Below are 22,117 nucleotides of genomic sequence, written 5' to 3' on the forward strand. Positions count from 1 at the left end.
TGTTGGGGTTGACGTCACTTGTCTCTAACTAATTTAACCAATTTAAACACATCTTTATTTTATCACATTTGATTAAATTGTATTAGTAATGATGAGCTTTTGTTCTAAATTTTGTTCTAAATATTATATTCTAAAGTTAGTATTTTCCAAGGTTATGTCATGTGACTTGAGTGAGCGATCACACTCGGTTACTACTCAGGGCTCGACATTAACGCTTGTCCGGGACAAGTGGATTTTGTGAAAGGGCAAGTGAAAGGGGATTTTACTTGCCCGACCGGACAAGTAGCCTGATTAAAACATCAATTACAAACAATAACTAGCGCAACAACGAAACTTTGGTGAGCATAATTCTGATTTTATTACTTCAGATAACTGAAAACGGACGGTATCAAGCTCATGCAGGCTATCTGACTCAACACTAATAGGCTCAAAAGCATACATAAAGAAACAAGCATGAACAAACATAGTTCAATAAACTAGTAGTTAATATTAACTGACTTACATTTTAGACACATCATTAACCATTTTTGCAAACGAAAATAGTTCTAAGCAACAGCAGAACCTCCGTGAATCTCCGAGCAACACAGCGGTGTTTCAGTACTGAATGATTTAGCATTTTTTTTAATGAATCGGGTGAGTCAGTGAACGAACTGGTTGAATCCATCTATGGTTGAATCCGTGACTCGCTCATTAAGACAGTGACTACTGCCACCTATTGGTGGTTCGATTTTATATTTAAAGGTATTGCATTTATCCAATATTTTTGATTTATGTTTAAAAAAAAAGTATAACATTAATCTTATTACATTATTTATGTATTTGCAATTTTACTGTATAAATGCATTTTTTGGAACCTCTTATCTTCATTAAACAGTCTAAGTAAATACAGTTAAATGTCAATTTCATTGCAGGTCCGGTTTTTCCTGTGCAATGGAAAGATGGAGTTTGTTGATACTGATTTAATTTGTGCAACCATACAGAGTCTAATTATTCTAATTTGATGTATTGATAAAATTTAAGAATTTGATGTGAATGACACATACAGTTAGTAAGGTTAGGAAAATAAAGTTAAAAAGTGTCCTAGAAATCAATTTAAGGCAAATATCACAAATATTCAGATTAAAGTAAGATCTTATAGAGTAGTGATGAGACTATAGTTTCAGAATGGATTCATTTACAGCAAAAAAGGCTTTTTTTTTTTTTACCCCGGACAAGTAAATTTTTCATTCGGACAAGTGAATGTCTAATTTTCACTAACTTACTCAGGTATCCTGACTGTACTAAAATGGGTTGGCAAAGTTAATAAAGAAGAAGTTTAGCTGTTCTTGTTATTAAGTGAATCTATTGTTCCTTAGCATTGCTGTTAAGATGACATCAACCCTAACCCCACAGCAAACAGAAACCGAACCGAACCGAACCGTGGCTCCAAAACCGTGAACCGAACCGAATCGTGCCTTTGGTGTATCGTTACACCCCTAATAGGCTAACAAAAATGAAAAAATGCAATGACACTTACATCCTCATTGCATCTTGTGTGTCATTAATAAGGTTGCCTGATGCGCACTCTACTTATAAGAGTATGCAGACATAACCACTTACTTTTAGTAGGTTTTATATTTGGAGGGGGGGTGGCCTTTTTTCCCCACAAATTTTGTATGTGTGCAAATTGTATAATATCCAAGGTACACATTGTGCGGTTAATTCTCATATTGTATTTTCAGTAAGTTTTGGAATATTTGTCCTCTCTCCAAATTTGTCAATACTAAAACACTATATATATATATATATTTAATAAGAAGGGTTATATTGACCTTTTAAGATTTTGCTTACATCTTCCTTGTAAATATATGTTGTCCTATTTTATTAAAAAGTTTTTAGAGGTAAATCAATTATAATTACAATTTTAATAATATTCCAAGTGTGATTATGAGATTTGTTGTATTTGGCATCCAGTTTTTCTTTGTAAAAGGCAAGAAGTTGATCATACTGATTTTGAGCTTAAGGATTCATTAGTTTGAATATACATTGAACCAAACACTATCATAACATCTTAGTCGATAATTCAGTATATTTTTTTTTTTTGGACACAACATCCCACGTTTCGGTCGTGACAGCATATTTTCAGTAGTGACATTAATGTTTTGGTAGGGACCACATTACAGAATTTCAACCCACATACTGAAACACTACCAAAACATACTAAAATAAAAAAAAAAATTGCATAACTATTTCTCACAAATAAAGGATTATGTATTCCCTTTCATCACTACCGAAACAATGATGACGTGTTTCAGTCATACCTGTTTCGGTAATGACAATTTTAGATACTTTTGAACCTAGCTCAAGGATGCTAATCAGCACAGGGTTAGCTAGCACAGTTCTGAACAGTTGTACACATATAAAAACGAAATGTTACGGAATGACTCCCAAAAAAGTGTTTAATTTTTAGAAAAATGGTGTTCGGTAGTGACGTTCCTTAAAGTTACAAACTGATTTTTCATAGTTTTAAACACATTTACCTCTAAATGATGGGACCTATCTACTCCCCTTGTAGCTACAAGAGAGAGAGTGACATAAATATTTCCTGATCATAAATTTAGGGGTGGGTATAAAATCAGTCTCAGCCAATGGACTAAAACGTACAAAATTTCGGTAGTGACATGAAAATGCGGGACACTTTTTTTTTTTTTATGCATAATGTTTCATATTTTACAAATAAAATATTAAATCATTTTTTTAACTTCACTTATTTAAAAAAAAATCTAAAATATATTTTTAAAAACAACAATGGAATAAAATGCAAAAATGATTTTAATATAGTTTTCATAAGGGTTAGAGTTCGGGACAGCCACCCCCAATTGCAAGGACCCACTAAATTGTACATTTATATACATTAAGCTCACTAATATTTAAAATATCATTGTGGTTTTTCAATAGATGATAAAAGGATCTTAGTAAACATCTAAGATTTGAATACTTAAATGCTTTTTAAAGTTTTTTTTGGTTGCGTGAGAGCAGTTAGGACCAATTCTGTAGAATGGCCCATATATGTAGACATGATCAAAGACTACTACTTTGAGGAAAAAAATGCTCTTTTTATATCATTTGGATTTTCCATTCATTTGCTATGCTAGTGGTTATTTGTGACAAATTGTCATTTTTTTTGTGTTCCGGGGTTTAAAAAGTTTTGATAAAATTATGCTGAACTGGTTTCTGCTTTGTGTCATTTTTGATTAAGTTCATTGTTTCTGTCACAGGACCCCAGAGCAGGAATCAGAAGAGAGGAAGTGCAGTTATGAGCGCTATAGAGGTCTGGTGCAGAATGACTTTGCGAACAGTGAGTTTCTTTTGGTTTCTGTCTGCTTTTGTTCCATTTCAAATGCGACCATTATCATGTTATTGATGAACTTGGAAGAACCCACAAAAACGTTCTTGTCGTCTTGTAGTCTCTGAAGAGCAGTGTTTGTACCAGATCTATGTGGATGAACTCTACGGTGGCCTACAGAAACCAAATGAGGATGAAAAGAAAAAGTATGAACTTGTATCAGTACTTAAAACATATGTGGCTAAACATACGCTCTGGTAGAAGAATCACATCATAATGTTTTTCTCTGTTAGACTCGCTGAGAAGAAAGCTCAGATCGGTTATACATATGAGGACAGCACAGTGACCGAACCAGATGAACAGACGGAGAAGGGAAACGAGGATGACTCCGAAAACAGCGAGTCTGAGGAAGATGAAGTCATTCCTGACATTGGTGTGTTCCTGTTAGGAAAATTCAGTTTTATAATGTACAAATACTTTAGATATAATTTGCTTCAATGTAGAAGGTAACCCCCTTTACAATGTGTGTGTAAATGCTTTCCCAATTTGTAGATGTCGAGGTCGATGTGGATGAACTCAACCCAGAGCAAGTGACAGAGATAAACAAGATGGCCACCACTTACGGCATGGCAGATGGGGACTTTGTATGGTTCGTTCACTAATTCTTTAACTAAGTCAATGAAATGCAAACTTATCAGTGGAAATCTACCACTTGAGCATATTTGGACAAGGTCTGAATTGTAATGATCTAGCATTTTTTCTACAGACATGATTTGTATTTAATTTCCAGTCTGTGTTTGTGGCAGGATGTTGAGGAAGGACAAGGAGGAAGTGGAGGCCATTAAGCATGCAAAAGCACTGGAGGCAGAGAAGGCCATGTACTCTGTATGGACAGAATCTTTTCAACTTCTTTCCTCCCGTTGAAGATGTATGCATTTGATTATTAGTATTTTTAATAACAATGTTGTTCTGTTTCCATCAGGGCCGGCGGTCTCGCAGGCAGCGAAGAGAGTTTAGAGAGAAGTATATGAAAGGCAGACAGATCAGCCCACCCAGGTAACAGCCCATAAAATATGAGCTACAGATACAGTGTTTAGTGTTACTTTTACTACTACCCAATTAAAGGATTAGTTCACTCCAGAATTAAAATTTCCTGATGATTTACTCACCCCCATGTCATCGAAGATGTTCATGTCTTTCTTTCTTCAGTTGAAAACAAATTAAGGTTTTTGAGAAAAACATTCCAGGATTTGTCTCCATATAGTGGACTTCAATGGGGATAAGCATGTTGAAGGTCCAAATTGCGGTTTCAGTGCAGCTTCGAAGGCTTCTACATGATCCCAGCCAAGGAATAAGGGTCTTATCTACCAAAAGGATTGGTGATTTTCTTAAAAAAAAAAAAAAAATGTTATATACTTTTCAATCACAAATGCTCATCTTGCACTAGCTTTGCCTGCATGACTTCATGCATTGTGTAATCACGTTGGAAGGGTCACACGTAATGTAGGCAGACCCAGTGTTTACAAAGCAAATGTGCAAAGAAGTCAAACGCTCTTTACAAAAAAAGATAAAACAACGATGATGGGTGATTTTGAAGTTAAAGAAGAAAATGAGATTGAGTTTATCATCCTACCATTTCTTTTTTTAACCAAAGTACACAGACAAAGAACTAACCTTTCCACGAGCTAGTGCAAGATGAGAATTTGTGGTTAAGAGACACTGATCGTTTCACCGAATAAGAGCCTTATTTTTCATCTGGGATTGTGTAGAACTTTTGAAGCTGCTGCAATTTGGATCTTCAACTCGCTAGCGCCCATTGAAGCACGCTATATGAAAAAATAATGGAATGTTTTCCTCAAAAACCTTAATTTCTTTTCAACTGAATATCTTGGACGACATGGAGGTGAGTAAATTGTCTGGAAATTTTAATTCAGGAGTGAAATAATCCTTTAAATGACAATGATATATTTTCATGTGTTTGTGAGTGTGTAAATGTTACAGTGTACACCAGTTACATGCCTATTTTGATTGTAAATTGAGTAACTGAAATTTGAATTTTGTGTACATTTCAAAAACAGCTATGCCAGAAGAGACAGTCCTACATACGACCCCTACAAACGGTAAGTGTGCATGGATTGATACTTTGCCCATTCATTTTGAATGATGTATACATTGTAATATTAAGCACTAGAGTTGTTGAAATTCAGTAGCCTGGGTGTCCCCATGCTGCCTTCCGCGCAGCGCGATTTTATTCACGCTGGAAGGTAGCATGGAAACCATGGACCAAATTTTCACCTCAGATAGGGAACCAATCACAGAACGGGGAGGGAGCAGCAAGACGATGACGCCTTCTATGCGACTCACCGAAGCAGTTTGTTTATAACTATGGATCCAGCATGGCAGCAAGTTATCATTCGATGCAGCCGTTCACATGTCGTACCTAAAAACGCGTGGAAAACACTAGGCGCGTCGCTTTCTCCTTTCCAAACCGCTCTGTAGCTTGCGCATGGAAAACGCGAGCGCGTTGCAACCGCGTCGCTTCCATTATGCGCGCGCATACCGCGCGTCTACATTTGAAATAACGAACTTTAGCGCGCAAAAGACGCGACATGTGAACGGCCCCTTAGATAGTGTTCTAAGTAGTTTAGAACGCAAGTTTATTTTGAAAAAAGAGCAACTTTTGGCGTTAAACCATCGCTATGTATACGTCATCCGGTATGATTGAAACGATTGGCTATGAGCTACGCACAGGCGCATTTGATAGACATTCGTAGCGCCCAATAAACGGCTCTGGGCATTCGTAAACCACGCCTCAAATACGAGAAAATGAACATGTGGTTCCCAGACCACGAATCATGACGAAGTCATAACGTGGTCTGGCGTTAGCCAGGCTAGAAATTCAGTTTTCCCCAATATTGAAATTCTGACCAATATTTTTAAACTGATTTTCATGCTACTGATAACCAATAAATGGCCAAATTTAAAAAGTCAGCAGTATTTTGTCTAAATAAATTTAAAAAAATCTAAAGGTCCAAAGAATACATTTAACTGTTTTATTAGTGTTTTAGATAGATTAATTAGTTTTGAGTGTTAGAGGGTGGCAAAGGTAATCTAAATGATAAAATACAAGAAAAACAAATGAACAGGCAGTGTTCCTTATGACCAAAAATTATACAAAAAAATTTTTTTTTTAATTCTTAAATTGATCAAAAGTGACAAATGACCGTGGACCACAAAACCATATGGGTCCATTTTTTCAAACATATATTTCCTTTTTGTTTTTGCAAAATTTTAAAAATATCAACATTTATACATCATCTGAAAGCTGAATAAATAGGCTTTCCATTGATGTTTGTTAGAATAGAACAATATTTGGCCGAGAAAAACTATCTGAAAATCTGGAATCTAAGGGTGCGAAACAATCTAAATATTGAGAAAATTGCCCCTAAAGTTGTCCAGATGCACATTACTAATCAAATAATAAGTTTTTTTTTTTTTTTTTTTTTTTAAACAACAATTTTATTTTCAAACATTGTCATACAGATTAATACAACAGTTCTATTTTCCATTATAACCGGATAAAAAAAAAAAATAATAATAAAATAAAATAAAATTAAAGCTGCAAGCAGCGATGACCGGGCCCTCGCCATATGCGCAGTCACCATCCCGATAGCATCAGGAAAACGGTGCCCAGTTGGCACATGCATTCACAGTAACCCTCTGCCAGTTTGGATGTAAAGTTTACAGAATTGAAAGGGTTAATTAAAATCAACACACAGACACATACACACAATATTTAAAATTTTGCCATCTAGTTTAATTTGTTAACATTAACTATATTAGTTAACATGAACAATAATTAAATAGCATTTATTAATGTTAATTAATATTAAGCTAAAAAAAAAGTATTCATATATTATTGAAAGGTACATTAGTACATTTATTTATATTTGTTAAAAATATTTGTGGGTTCATGTATTAATAGTACATTATAAGGGTATTCTTAAGGCATTATAATGAATGCATAATAAATTATAAAAAACCTTATAATATGTTGTATCATCTCATGAGCATTCATAGAAACAGTTTTAATGTATTAGAATTTTTACTTTTTTATTATAGCTTTTATGAGTATGATTACCTCCTCACAGTTATAATGTATAAGTCTCATATTTTGCCATCTTACTGATGTCACTTTACTTAAAGCATACAAAGATCACTTATAAGTAATAATAATAATAGTAATTCTCAAATAGCCATAAGATCAGGTATCAGATCAGATGAATGTATAATATGATCAGTTTAATTATTTTGATGGTACCCGTTAGACAGCTTTTTATAAGTAACTCTGCAACTGCATGTCAGCTAGCAGTAATTATTATTTGTTGTGGTAAATATATGCTAACACTGTATTTAGACAGTTCCCCAAAAGACAAACTGATTATAAGTAACTTTGCAAGACCATGAACCTTCTACTTAGCCTAACATTAAACTAAGTCTACACTGTAAGGAGTGTTAGTTGGTGAGAGTTAGTTGTTAATAGTCAATAGAATAGAATATAATGTAAAAAATAAATCTAATATGATATAGTCCATTACAAATGAAATAGGTTTAAAATGGTGTCTACTGTGTGTTATAAATAATCATAATCTTAAAAGTTATAACCTCTAATATTTAAGTATTATAATGTATGATAATTGTTGTTATGAATATTCATTGGATGATATAATATATTATACTTTTTTTATAATGCATTATGCGTTCATTATAATGCCTTAGAAATACCCTTATAATAGGGGCTACATAGAAAGTGTTACCAAATCAGTGAGAGACAAACAAAACATTTCATAATTTTTCATTAAAAAAATTACTAATTTTTTTAAAGCTTTTTAGTGTTTATTTTAAAATTATGTAAAAGTATTCTGACAGTACAGTACATAACAACTCCAAATAAATCTATGCATTTGTTTCTTTGTAGCACATTGAGAATGAACAGAATAGGATTAGAGGTAAAAATATTCCTTATCATACGAGGACCTCTGGTGTTCATCCCTTGTATTACAGTCTTCATTTCTCCCTCACTCACTTCTGGATACTTTTAATGTTTTTGGGACCTCTGAGCATGATACAATTTTGACACCAAGAGTATTTTCTAAGAATGATTTGTTCTTCATACATACAAAGTTTTGAAGAGTTGATATTAGGCACTTTAAAGATATAGAAAAATTAATGCAACTTTTTTTAAGGTGACTTTTAAAAAATCACCACATCAACACCGTTCAAGATATCCAAAATCCGCTCACAATTTAGCATTTTGAGTATATTCTTATCATGTTGACAAAGTTTGGTGTGAACTTCTTGTTTCTGCTTTGTTTAGTATGATTTTATTTACAGCCTGATTTTTCCAAAAATCCACATTCAAATAAAAATAGCCAACTTCCTGTTTATTATAGCTAATGAGTGTTAATTAGAAAGTTGTCCGGCTTGATGAGACCAATATATGTACCGAGTTTGGTGACTGTAGGCAAAACTAAACCCCCAACTTTTGTCAAAAGGTGGCGCTATAGAGTGCCTCTTCCACGCCCATTTATGGGCTTTTATCAGTGTCTAAATATCATTAATACAGATGTGTGTGTTGAGTTTCATGAAATTCCAAGTATTTTAAGTGGCTTGAAAACACAAAAAACCAAAGTTAAAGTTTGACACGTTTCCATGGCAACATGATAAAAGTTATCGATAATGCCCTTCACAGATTCTCATCGGCCGTGTTTCGACATTATTGGGATGAAGTTTCAAGCAAATTGAGTAAAATTAAGAGGCTGATTTAAAAGCATTTAGAAAACGTTGCGCTTTCTGCTGCCAGTTGGTGGCGCTATAACTTTAACTCATAATAGTCAGATCGCTGTGATTGGCATCAGACGATGAACAAACTGCTGAAGTTTGGTCAAAATCAAACAAAGTGTGTTAAAGTTATTAGACACTTCCTGTTTCTCATTTCTCGCCATAACTTTGTCGCACCGCCACGGCCAAACCATTCGAAATATCAAAATTCCCCTGGCAATTTTGCGTCCCCAATGTCTTGAGATCATGCTAACCGAGTTTGGTGGCCATCGGTGGATACACCTAGGAAGAGTATATCAAATTCCATTGCATGCGCTTTTTAGACATCCCTGAATAGCTGACTTCCTGTTGGGTGAAGCACTGACTTTGAGCATGAAAGTTGTTCGGCCCGATGAGGTCTATATGTGTATGAATTTTGATAAATGTAGGTCAACCGGTGTGTGCTCCAGAGTCCCTCAAAAGTAAAAATTTTTAACGCTGTGCCACGCCCCCCCCAGGTGACCCCCCACATGTCAAAGTTTGTCCGGCCCTGATGGCCGCAGGTTCCAATGTGTGTGCAAAGTTTCAAGAGTTTTCGTGTATGTTAACGGCCCCGAAATGACCCAAAACATTGATGAAATAATAATAATAATAATAATAATAATAATAATAATCCTTAGAAAAACAATAGGGCCTTCGCCCATTCTGGGCTCGGGCCCTAATAAATAAAAATAAACAAATATAAAAATACAACATAAAAAAAAAAAAAAAAAAAAAAACACTCCCGTACAACAGTAAGATACTTGTCTATATACTCTCAATGTCCATCAGTTCTACAAAAGAGTCACCATCTAGACTCTGCAAGAAGTCATGGAACACTTTCCAGATGGACCAAAAAACATGAAGTTTGTTTTTCAAAAAATAGGTAATCTTTTCTAAAGCAAGGCATGAAGTCATCCCCTTTATCCATTGAGACACGCTAGGGGACTCTTCTTTTTTCCAACAACATGCAATTACACGTTTGGCTTCCAACAAACAAAGAATTAGCAGCATTCTTTCATGTTTAGTAGTTTTAAAATTCAGAGGACAAATATGTAATATACACAGCTTGGGATCAAGAGGAGTTACTTTGCCAATGATTTTACTTACAATGTTCAATATTTTAACCCAAAAACAATTAACTTTAGTGCATTCCCACATACAATGGAATAAAGTTCCCTTTTCTTGTTTACATTTGTAGCATTCATCAGGAATATTCGGGTTGAAGTGATGTAACTTAACTGGAGTGATGTATTGTCTACTCAGCCATTTATACTGAAGCAGTCTCATATGGGTGCTCATTGTCTGAGTTTGGGCTTTTAAACATACTATTTGCCACTCTTCCTCGGTTATATCAACCTGCAGGTCAGATCGCCATGCTTGAAGTCTGTCATTAAACGATTCTTTAGATTTGGCCACAAACTGTTTATATAATAGAGATATTTGACCTCTACCTTTCAAATATTTAAGTGTAATATTTTCCAAAGTAGAAAAAGGAGGCTCAACCAGATTATGGCCTTGTCTTGATTGAATGAAGCTACGTAATTGCAAATATTTGAAAAAGTGCTTTTGCGGAATTCCAAACCTTGTCCTAATTTCTTCAAAGGACATGAATTTCCCTTCATTATAAAGATCAGACACCTTACTAATACCTTGAATTGACCAAATTTTAAAACCTGAATCGACTCTACCGGGACGGAAATTTTCATTACCAAAAACTGGTGAAAAGCAAGAAAGTTGTGGTAATTCACCTAAATAAGCAAGAGCCTCAAACCAAACTATTATAGTATTTCTGGTATATGGATTTTTTGTACACTTAATCAACTTTTTAACATCTGCTGAATATAAATATAAATTCAAAGGGATTGAAATCACGTAAGACTCTATAGATACCCAGGTTGGAGGGTAATCCTTCTCAAAGTAAAACATTGCTGCTCTAATTTGAGCCGCCCAGTAGTACCATTTTAGGTTGGGTAGGTTTAACCCCCCTCTATCATACGGCAAGTAAAGCAAGGAAAGTCTGAGGCGAGGGCGCTTGTTGTTCCAAATGAAGTTTGTAAAAGTTTTTTTCATTAGGACAAAAAAAGAAGAATGTGGAGGAAGTGGGATGGATTGGAAGAGATATAACAATTTGGGCAAAATTGACATTTTTAATATATTAACACGGCCAATCATAGAGATGGGGAGTTTTGTCCACCTGTTCAACAGACCAGTTATAGAATCTGATATGGGATTATAATTAGCTGATATAATTTCATTAACAGTTGGCGTAATTTTAATCCCAAGATAAATAAAACCATCTTGTGAGATTCTAAAGGGTGTTTGAACTGGGGGGAGAAGTCTTTCGGCTTTATGGAGGAACAACAACACAGATTTAGAATTATTAATTTTATACCCTGAGAATTCTCCAAATGTTTCAATCAAATTTAACAATGCTGGGATAGATTGTTTTAGATTGGACAAGAATATAATTATATCATCTGCATATAATGAAATGCGGTGTTCGGAAGGGCCAATTGTAATACCTGAAATATGTGTATGTTTACGAATTGCCATAGCCAGTGGTTCGATCGCTAGGGTGAATAGCAAGGGAGACAGCGGGCAGCCCTGGCGTGTTCCCCTGTAGAGTCTGAAAGGGGCAGATATTATTCCATTCGTTAGTATCTCAGCTGAAGGGTTAGCATACAGGATCCGGACCCATTTCAAAAACTTATCCCCAAATCCCATTCTTTCCATAGTTTTAAACAGGTACTGCCACTCAATCCTGTCAAACGCTTTTTCAGCGTCTAATGACAGAAGTGCATTATCACAAGTATTAGATTTCTCATATATTATATTTAATACTCTACGGATATTATGCAAACCTTGCCTCCCCCAAACAAAACCATTTTGATCCATATGAACAAGTTTAGGCAAATGAATTTCTAATCTTTTTGCTAGCACCTTACAAAGAATCTTTAAATCATTATTTAAGAGAGAAATTGGTCTATATGAACCACAATCAGTTGGTGGCTTGCCAGGTTTTAACAGCAGAGTTATTATCGCAGTATTCAGAGAAGGAGGCAAAGCCCCATTTTTCAGGGATTCCTGGTACATGTCCAAAAGGGGGCCAATTAATTTATGATGAAAAATTTTATATAACTCTATCGGTATGCCATCAGGCCCTGGGGTCTTCCCTCCTTTCATACTACGAATGGCTTCAGACAGCTCTTCAGATTTTAGGTCATCTTCGAGAGATGCCATGAAACCCAAATCTGTGGACTTAAAGTCCAAAGTATCCAGGAAAGCTTTTTCTCTCACTGTGGCACATTCTGAATATTCAGAGCTGTAAAGAGCCTGATAGTAGTTCCTAAAGACCTCATTTATCTCAGTTTGATCAAATGTTACCTCACTCTCCTTTATCTTAATGGAATTTATGGCTCTTTCAGTTTGTAACTGTTTAATACGCCAGGCTAGTAACTTACCCGCTCTCTCTCCCGCTTCATAATAAGTCTGTTTAAGTCTCAGCAAACTTTTCTTTGCACGTTCTAGTGAAAGTTCGTTATATTTCATTTTCAATTTGTGCAGATCCAAAAGAAGATCAGGTGTAATTTTTTGGTATACTTCAGATTCAATTTTCTTTATTTTGCTTTCAAGGTCTGCCATTTCTATTCGACAGTGCTTATATTTATAATTTGTGTAACTAATCATTCGACCTCTTATAAAAGCTTTAAATGCTTCCCACCGGACTGAGGCAGATGTTTGATTTGTGTTAATTTCAAAATAATAATCTATCTGTTTATCAATGAATTCCAAAAATTCAGGATCTCTCAACCAGGATATATGTAGTCGCCATCTTGGGGGTCTGCACAAAAAATTTGGAAAGTTTAATGTAAATGAAACTGCCGCATGATCTGAGATTAAAATGCTATCATACCAGCAGTTCTTAACTTTAGAAATTAAATCAGTAGATAAAAGAAAGTAATCGATACGAGAAAATGTTTTATAAGTACTAGAGTAGCATGAATAAGTCAAACTATCCGGGTGTCTGTTCCTCCAAATATCTATTAAATTGAAATCTTGCATAAACTGTTTTAACTCTATTCTGGTCTGTACATGAGAGAGGTCTGATTTAGTTGATCTATCTAATTCTGGATATAAAGCACAATTGAAATCTCCTCCAATAACAAAATATCCTGGCAGTCCAGCCAATAGTAAAAATAGATTTCTGTAAAAAATAGGATTATCTACATTGGGTCCGTAAACATTTACTAAATTCAATCTAACAGAAAATATCTCGGTTTGGATAATTATGTACCTCCCTAGCCTGTCTTTGATAGTGTTAATTATTTGTAAAGGAATGGATTTATGTATAAGTAAAATAACCCCCCTAGATTGTGAACTAAATGAGGCAGAAAGTACTTGCCCTGGCCATCTCTTCCTCACCATATTCACATCCTCTGAAGCTAAATGGGTTTCCTGGAGGAACACTATTTTAGCTTTCATTTGCCGAATTCTGTTCATCACTTGTTTTAACTTTACAATTTTGTTAAGGCCTCTTACATTCCAGGATGTAAATTGAATATCAAATAGGGGAGCCATTATTGTATATACAGCATATTCCCATTTTTGCAAAAAGTAGTAGAGTAAGTATACAGACTATTATTGTAAATAAAGAAAGAAAAAGAGAGATAAAAAAAAAAAAAAAAAAAAAAAAAAAAAACACCTTGGTAAAGGCCAAATACAGCCAGACAGAACAGCTGACCAACAAACAGGCATTTCCCCAAATGAAATACCATCACTCCCCCTCCCCTCCCTAATTAAACACTTCCCAAGGTCTTCTCGAAAGAGCCTGATTATGGCACTACGCCGGTCCACCCGCGATCCTTTCACGGTGAGGAACAGCTTGTCTGAAGGTCGGACGCGTCCGCAACAGTCAAAGATGTCAACCCAACATCACGAAATATATATATATATATATATATATATATATATATATATATATATATATATATTATTTTAGCATCAGTGATAAACCAGAAGTTTGCTTACGTTAATGCAACTGACCCCGAAGAAAAACGTCTTCCTTTAAGTCCTGCTAAACATTGTCTTTCAAATCTTGCAAAAACCTCTGAGCATCTGAAGGATTGTCGAACAAGTGTCGCTTTCCTTTGTATGTCACGCACAGAGTAGCCGGGTGCAAGATGCCATAACGCAATTCAGGGAAGTTGAGATCGCGAAGATCCTTCTTCACTGAGTCAAATCTTTTCCGTTTCTTGTGCAGTTCAGCTGACACGTCAGAAAAGAACATAAGCTTTCTTTTGTCTAGCATCACGGTGCCTGCTGCTCGAGCTGCTTTCAGAGTACGTACTTTATCAGCGTAGTTTAGGAATTTCATTATCACAGCTCTCGGTGGAGAGTCAGACTCAGAACGATCTTCGGAGAATCTGCCGATTCGGTGAGCTCTCTCAATTACAAGAGGGCCAGGAAAGTTTTCCGGGCCGAGGATCTGAGGGAGTAATTTCTCTAGAAAGACGCACATGTCCTTTCCTTCAATTTTTTCTGGAAGTCCCACTAATCGTAGATTGGACCGACGACTGCGATTTTCCAGATCATCGACTTTTGATGAGAGGGATTCTATGGCAGTTTTCAATTTTGCGCTTTCCGTTTGCAACTCCGTGACATTATCTTCTTGACTGCTTATTCGGTCCTCGGCTTCCGTTACCCGTGTTGTGAGAGCTTTAAGATCGCACTGAACTGCGTTAATCGCCTGGAGCAAGCCATCAAATCGCACAGCAAAGTCCGATTTCAATGAGTGGATAGCGTCCAGTATTGCAGACTCTTGGCTAACACCTGACGCTCCCTCCTCGCTATTAGCTTCATTGGATTTAGCATCTGCCTCGGCCTCTCCAGGTACGGTCGATTTAACTTGTTTCTGTGTCGTTTTAGTTGGTTTTGGTGGCATCTTGAAACGTTAAGATGTATCAGATTTTCAAATAGAATTGGTTTGTCAGCGTTTATTGGGTTATAAAATACAATTTAAGTCAGTATTTGTAGCGGAGCTCCGATTCGCGTCCACTCAGCACCGCGCCATAACCGGAAGTCCAAATAATAAGTTTTGATATATGTATGGTAGGAAATGTACAAAATATATTCATGGAACATGATCTTTACTTATCGTAATGATTATTTACGTTATAATATCCTAATGATTTTTGGCATAAAAGAAAAATCGATAATTTTGACCCATACAATGTATTTTTGGCTTTTGCTACAAATATACCTGTTCTACTTAAGACTGGTTTGTGTTCCAGGTTCACATTAATAATGTTACTAAAGATTTTTATTTTAAATAAACACTTTTTCTATTCATCCTACAAATGGTTTTATTATTATGCCATTTTTAAGGTTCCTAGTATTGCTTCAGAAGTCTCCTACAATAGGTTTACATGCATGCAAGGTCAAAAAAGCTTTCGTTTTCTCAAAATATGCATTTAATATCACCTCATTTTCCAGCGATTCTCAACCGATTAGTTTGAAGCAGTTCAGATGGCCCAGTCTGTTGTGATCGGTCTACCGCATACAGTGCATGTCAGAAATGATATGCCCATTGCCATAGTTTCGAATTTTGAACGCTTGATAGAAAATATAAATATCTATTATTTCTCATACTTACAAGTTCAAATAAACTGGGTACTGAGTTATCTTTCATGAACAAGCGTTTTGTGAAATCCTGTTGCGTTGAACTTCCCGAGATTAGAGAAGCAGTCGTGAGTAAAATTACGTGTTTGAGGGTGGGTCAAGTTGTTCACGGCCGGTCAACATAGAACATAGACGGGAATTATGCAAATGTGTTACAAAACTGGGATTTGAATTACTAACGACTCGTTCACGCTGTTCAGAGTCGATTCTTCCTTTTAGGAAGCTTTACAACTTTGCATATTACACACTTCATGAAAGGCAATACTCGAAATGGCATAATAGGGGCACTTTAATTAGCAACTGTTTATGGAGCACCATATCAGCATATTAGAATGATTTCAGAAGAGTTATGTGACACTGAAGATTAGAGCAATGGCCCCAAACTTTTGAACGGTAGTGTACATCATGTATTAATAATAATATTTGTTACTACTCTCTTTTCTCTTTTTTTGTCCCAGGCCAGAGTCAGACTCCAGTTCAGAGTCACGCTCTCGATCTCGAACCCCAGGCAATGATAAGATCACTTTCATCACCAGCTTCGGGGGCAGTGATGAAGAGGGAGCCTCAGCCGCACAAGCCCCACCTGCAGCGGCATCAAGCCACACCTCCTCCAACACCGCAGGTCATAGCAGGGGCTCCCGGTCGGTAACTTCCCCTTTCTACTTTATGGCTCCTTAGTGGCTTTTTTCCTCATTTTTTCATAAGTGTGTTCAGCTGTGATAGCATGTAGCCAGTGTGCTAAGAGAATTGCCACAGGTTGAACTTCAAAATGAATAATTGAGAGACCAACCAAACTATTGTCTGAGTTTCCCATTAAGATTGTTAACTAGCTTTTATGGCGTATTCAGGTTTAAAAAAAAAGTGTGGAATAATTAAATCCCCAAAACTAGAAGCTTGTTAAGCTTGTTTTGTGATTAAATAGATTTTTTTTTATAGGTTGCTCATAATAACATGGCACATTGTGTATTTCTTTTAGCCGAAGACGGTCTTCCTCCAGTCACTCATCGTTTTCCTCCCGCTCCTCTTCGCACCGGTCTTCACGCTCATCCTCACGTTCCCGCCGGAGTCGCCGTTCTCGTGGAGGCAGGGACCGGGACAGCCGTTACTCCAGGTCTCGATCTCGCTCTCGCCGGCGGTCTGATTCTCGTTCAAGGCAACGCAGTGGAGGAGCTGGTTCGAGAAGACGATACGACAGAACTAGGTCTCGTTCCACAGATCGGGGTAGAGATAGAAATCGTGAAAGAGACAGAGATCGGGACAGGGGGAGGCGCTACACAGGCCGCAGACGAACCAGGCAAGAGAGAGTTTGCTAAAGATATTCAACCCCTTGTAGATTTGATTTTAAACAGAAGAAAATTGATTGAATGAAACGCTCTCTCCCTCAGGTCTCGATCGCGTTCTCGTTCGGGTGATCGTTACCGGAGTCGCAGCTCGGCATACAGGAGGGGTGGGAGCATCAGTCAAAGCCCCTCCCGCTCACCTGCTGCGAGCCGCAGCCTTTCCCCCTCTTCCCATTCTGCTCCACCTGCATCCGCTACTGCAGACAAACTGAGAAAGTAAGTTGCAACAAACCTGTAAGTAGTGTAGATACACTTAACTTACTTGACATCAAAAAGTCAGGAATGTGAATTGCGACTAGGGCCCTAGGATGGAATCGCGAAATCCAGTCATAATAATGGAATTTGCTGTATAATGCGAAATGTCTCTGAATTTGCCAAATTTGGGATGAATAAATCCGATTTTATAAATGAGTAAATAAAACAGATTTTAAATACCATAAATTAGAGAGAAAATCCTGCTTTTTTTAGTACCACATGTGAGTAAAAAATTTTATTGGCAAGTTTATGAAACTCTTACTCGCAAGTTGTTCAGTTTTGCATTGTTTCTGAGAAATAGGATATGGCCTAGTGCGATTATTAAATTGCAAAGACAGCAATTTATTTATATTTACTTCATATAACTCAGCAAAAGGTTCACAAAACCATGGGTTCACGCAAAGCCATGACCTGAAAGGGAGATGCTAATAGAATTATAATAAAGGATTAGTTGACTCAAAAATGAAATTCTGTCATTAGTTACTCACCCTCATGTCGTTCCAAACCTGTAAGGCCTTGAACTACTGATGTCACGTGGACTGTTTTAACAATGTCCTTACTACCTTTCTGGTCCTTGAACATGGCAGTTTCATTGCTGTCTACGCAGGGTCAGAAAGTTCTTGGATTTCATCAAAAATACCTTAATTTGTGTTTCGAAGATGAACGAAGGTCTTACGGGTTTGGAAGGGTGACATAAGGCATGTAGTAGATTTTGTCCAACAGGTTTTTCTGCAAAGTTTTGATCAAGTTGATAATTTAGAGGCCTTAGAAATGTTTGGATCCAGAGATGCTCACAAGTCTCTGAGCTAGAGTCCAAGTCAAGTCTCAAGTCTCTTTATTATATTAAGTCTCTGGTTATAATAAGTGTTGCATCACGTACAGCGACCCATCCAACACTGCATAGCTATATATAATTTTCACGTCATAGTTCAGACCGGGCCGGCATCGGGCCTGTTTCAGGCTTCTCCTTATTTTTATATTTTAGACATTCATCAATTATGGTGAAGAAAAAAAGAATGCTTTCGCTTTCACATTCAAGACCGGCTCTGATGGCATTTAGTGTCCTTAAGCGCAGCTGGAAGAGATTCGCGTTCAAGCGCACACAATAGGCTGAAACTTGCCACAAAGCACCGGCAAATATAAATAACAATGAATGTGTCAGGGAAAGAGTAAGGACAAATCTGAATTATTTATTAATAAACTAGTGTATTCTGAGTCAGTGTCGCAAGATCTCTTTTTGGACGCGCCGAGAAATTAATCTTTACGGATTACATGAAATAATAGTTTTTGTGTTCGATTTGTTTTATTTCGTTAAGTAATAATTTAAAGCTTCCCATAGATATGATTATCATGTCTGTGAGGCATGCATTTCCCTTTATTTTTGTTAAGCACTCCTGTTCAAGGATGAGACAGAAGCAAGCACGTCATTTTTGTTTTCTTTATTTTATAAAAACCCTGAAACGCTTTTTTTGATTACTCTTCTCTTTGTGAGCAAAAATTAAGGATAACCTTAAATTGCTTCCACTGAAAAAAATGCAAGTGATTGCACTGGCGCCTGATGTCCTGCAAAGCATCTTTACTGTAGCTTCCACTCTCCGCACAAACGTATGCGCCTAATAGCGCACATTTAACACAAACTAACATTGTTCAAAACTTGAACTGTTTCATATTTATAGATTTTATTTTAGGCAGGTCGTGATGATTTGAGAAGGCAAACTGATCAAACAGACTATGAATGGCAATGTGATTATATTTAGTTAATTTTTTTTATTTAGTAATTTAGAAAAACGTTTGGAGCTTATTTTGTTCGTTGAATATAAGTTTATTTTTTTTATTTTCCGCTTTGCACTGTTCCTTAAAATAAACTTATATTCAACGAACAAAATAAGCTCCAAACGTTTTTCTAAATTACTAAATAAAAAAATTAACTAAATATAATCACTTTGCCATTACATACAAAACTTAACTATTTTAATAGCTGAAACGTGAGTTGTTTTGGGAGAAGGGGGAAAATATATTTTTTTGTCCCGTCCATTGCTTCACCTCTATTTCGAGAATGAACGCAGCATAAATATGCAGATGTCATTCCCAAAACATGGCAGCATGTCTGTGTCCGAAAAACTAAAGTTTAATACAAATTCTGAATGGATTATAGCCTGGAAAATGCAAAGCTCGCTCCCTTTATTGTCATTAAAGCGTCACTAATCTTAGTTCATAGAGATCTCACAAAATTCCGTTATAATTAATAAATCTCTCTAAACTACACAATGAATCTTGTATTTACATGGCGTCTACACTTATGAGATGATTCACGAGCGCGCAAAATGGCACTTTTAGGTTGTTTGCTTTTTGCAGTTTCGAATGCCTGTAATTTAAAATGGCGCCGTCTCTCTCGCTTCGGCGATCGGCCCACTACTCCACCGGCCCACCGGGAATGCCCCGGTACTCCCGATGGCCAGTACATCCCTGGCTGTCGACATGTTTGTTCGTTGTCCTCTCATGTGTGGCGGTCGCCCTAAAATAAAAAAAATAAAAAATGTGTTGCAGTGCCCGCACGCAGCAGATACGTAGTTCGTCACGTGTGGGCAGGTTATAGGTAACGGAGGGAGGGGAATAACAGCGAGCTCATCAGTTGTTTCCTAAAAATAAATATTGTTCACGAGTCCCGCAGCTCGAGTCCGAGACGAGTCTGAAGTAGGGCTGGACGATAAATCGAACGATATTGTGAGGCGCGTTTAGTCAATGAAGCCGGTACTTTGATTAGTAGTAAATCTCCATCACGTGCGTTCCGCTCAGGTTCCGTGTTCGATTTTGAGCGCGATTTGGCGTAGTTTGTCAGAGATTTACGTCTCTGTGTATTATTTGCCGCTCCAGCGGAACCTGAGCGGAACGCACGTGATGGAGATTTACTACTAATCAAAGTCCAGCCCTAGTCTGAGGTCTTTAGAGGACGAGTCTCAAGTCGAGTCTGAAGTCACTGTGTGTGCGACTTAAGTCGCACTCCAGTCCGAGTCTCAAACTCGAGTCCCCATCACTGTTTCGATCAAATATGATACAGTAGGGCTTATAGGGTTAAGTTAAATAAATTATTTTTTACTATTTATATTTTTATCACATGGATCAAAAGTGACAACTGACTAGGGCTGGGCGATATGGCAAAAATGTAATCTCGATAATTTTTTCCAATATTGAACGATGACGATATATATTTCGATATAAGCTGTTGATGTTGCCAGCTTTAAAATAGTATCCCAACAATGACTAAAGCCACAAAAATTAAAGGATTCATTAAATTACATTTTTAAGTATAGTTTATTAACAAAAGCAGATTACAGATTTGGCCTTAAAAATTAAAATAACTTAGTAAAATAAATGAAAAAAAATAAAAGTTGTGACAGAGTATGGTAAATGAGAGTAAATGTACAAAATGTAAACATAAAATTATTGTAAAAACATCATTTGTAATACATTTATTTCTTTATTATTTATTATTATAAACACAATTGTTTATTTTCTCTATTATAGGTTGAGCTATTTAAATTAGAGGCAACCACTGCATTTTGAAACAATCTACAGTATAAATATCAAAAAATTACGACACAGCTCTTTCATAACCGTATTAAGTGCAGACAATTCAGCCATAATCAAAGTAGGCTACTCTCTCATTATTCAAAGTGCAAACAGAGACTGAATATTTCAAGCATGATACAGAGCTATAGACATACACAATCTATTATAGTCTACATTCTGATAACAGCCTAGATATGTCATTTAGCCTAATTTGCGCGCATTGCGGAGTCACTCTCTAAGCGAGGGGGATTAAAATTGCTTTTGAATGCGCGTGCGTTTTTTGCTTTCGTTTTCAGTTTTAACAATCGCGCCAAACTCTCAGCTGAGGTGAGAGTCACTTTTCAGATAGTCAAACCACTTACGGAATTCGTGCTACCTTTTTTTTGTCGACAACTTCAATATCTTTGGATAATAAATCGAGGTTAGTTTCTCTTTCGTCGCTGCTTCCACTCTCTTTTTTTGTCGTCCTGGTGTAGGGTTGCTTCGCAAAGTGCTGTAGGAAATGAACTTTGTACTTTGACGTGCACACGCACGCTGCACGCTGATTGGCCGCTGTTGCATATTTCTGCTGTGTGATTGGCTCTTAGATTAATCCATATCTAGCAAAAAATGTCTAGAGCTTATCATCGTTATTAACATAAATTTTATCGCGATTCGATATGATATCGTTTATCGGCCCAGCCCTACAACTGACCAAAAACTATGTTTTTTTTTTTTTTCCTCTCTCTCTCTAGGCCTGAAACTCCGGGTGGTAAAGAGACTGGAGCTGCCAAAGTCAGTAAGAATTTGATATATCTCGAATTTGTTGCTAAAGACTCCGCCTCCCTCACCCCTGACAGGCTGATGCAGTTAACAATCAAGCTGGGGCTCCTGCCCATCTCTTGGCTCTTCATAGAGCCTCTGCTCTCATTTGAAATGTGTTTTTTGATTGGCTGTCCACTTGGTGATCAGCTGCCCTCTGTTTGCAGAATGCAGTGGTCGTTTAAAGGCCAGCCATATCTGAACTGACCCAACTCGCTTTTTTGCCTTTTTTTTGTAAGAAAGAGGCAGGGAGTGACCAACTCTATCTCTAAAGGACTTTTCTATG

At 36.7% G+C, this 22,117-nt stretch overlaps 1 protein-coding gene across 3 annotated transcripts in view; it reads left to right on the plus strand.

Moving 5' to 3' along the window:
* Positions 1-22,117, plus strand: part of clasrp (CLK4-associating serine/arginine rich protein) — a 30,222-nt gene that overhangs the window by 2,419 nt on the left and 5,686 nt on the right. For 2 of the 3 annotated variants that reach the window (XM_073850579.1, XM_073850580.1), the window contains exons 5-15: positions 3,258-3,337; positions 3,447-3,531; positions 3,619-3,758; positions 3,878-3,974; positions 4,132-4,210; positions 4,308-4,381; positions 5,404-5,445; positions 16,324-16,506; positions 16,842-17,159; positions 17,251-17,421; positions 21,765-21,804. In XM_073850579.1, coding sequence (XP_073706680.1) covers positions 3,258-3,337; positions 3,447-3,531; positions 3,619-3,758; positions 3,878-3,974; positions 4,132-4,210; positions 4,308-4,381; positions 5,404-5,445; positions 16,324-16,506; positions 16,842-17,159; positions 17,251-17,421; positions 21,765-21,804 — 1,309 coding nt within the window. Of the gene's footprint in view, positions 1-3,257; positions 3,338-3,446; positions 3,532-3,618; positions 3,759-3,877; positions 3,975-4,131; positions 4,211-4,307; positions 4,382-5,403; positions 5,446-16,323; positions 16,507-16,841; positions 17,160-17,250; positions 17,422-21,764; positions 21,809-22,117 lie in introns of all 3 variants that reach the window. The other variant, XR_012357061.1, reaches the window with a different exon arrangement.

The sequence above is a fragment of the Garra rufa genome, chromosome 11 (genome assembly GCF_049309525.1).
Source record: "Garra rufa chromosome 11, GarRuf1.0, whole genome shotgun sequence".
NCBI lineage: Eukaryota > Metazoa > Chordata > Actinopteri > Cypriniformes > Cyprinidae > Garra > Garra rufa.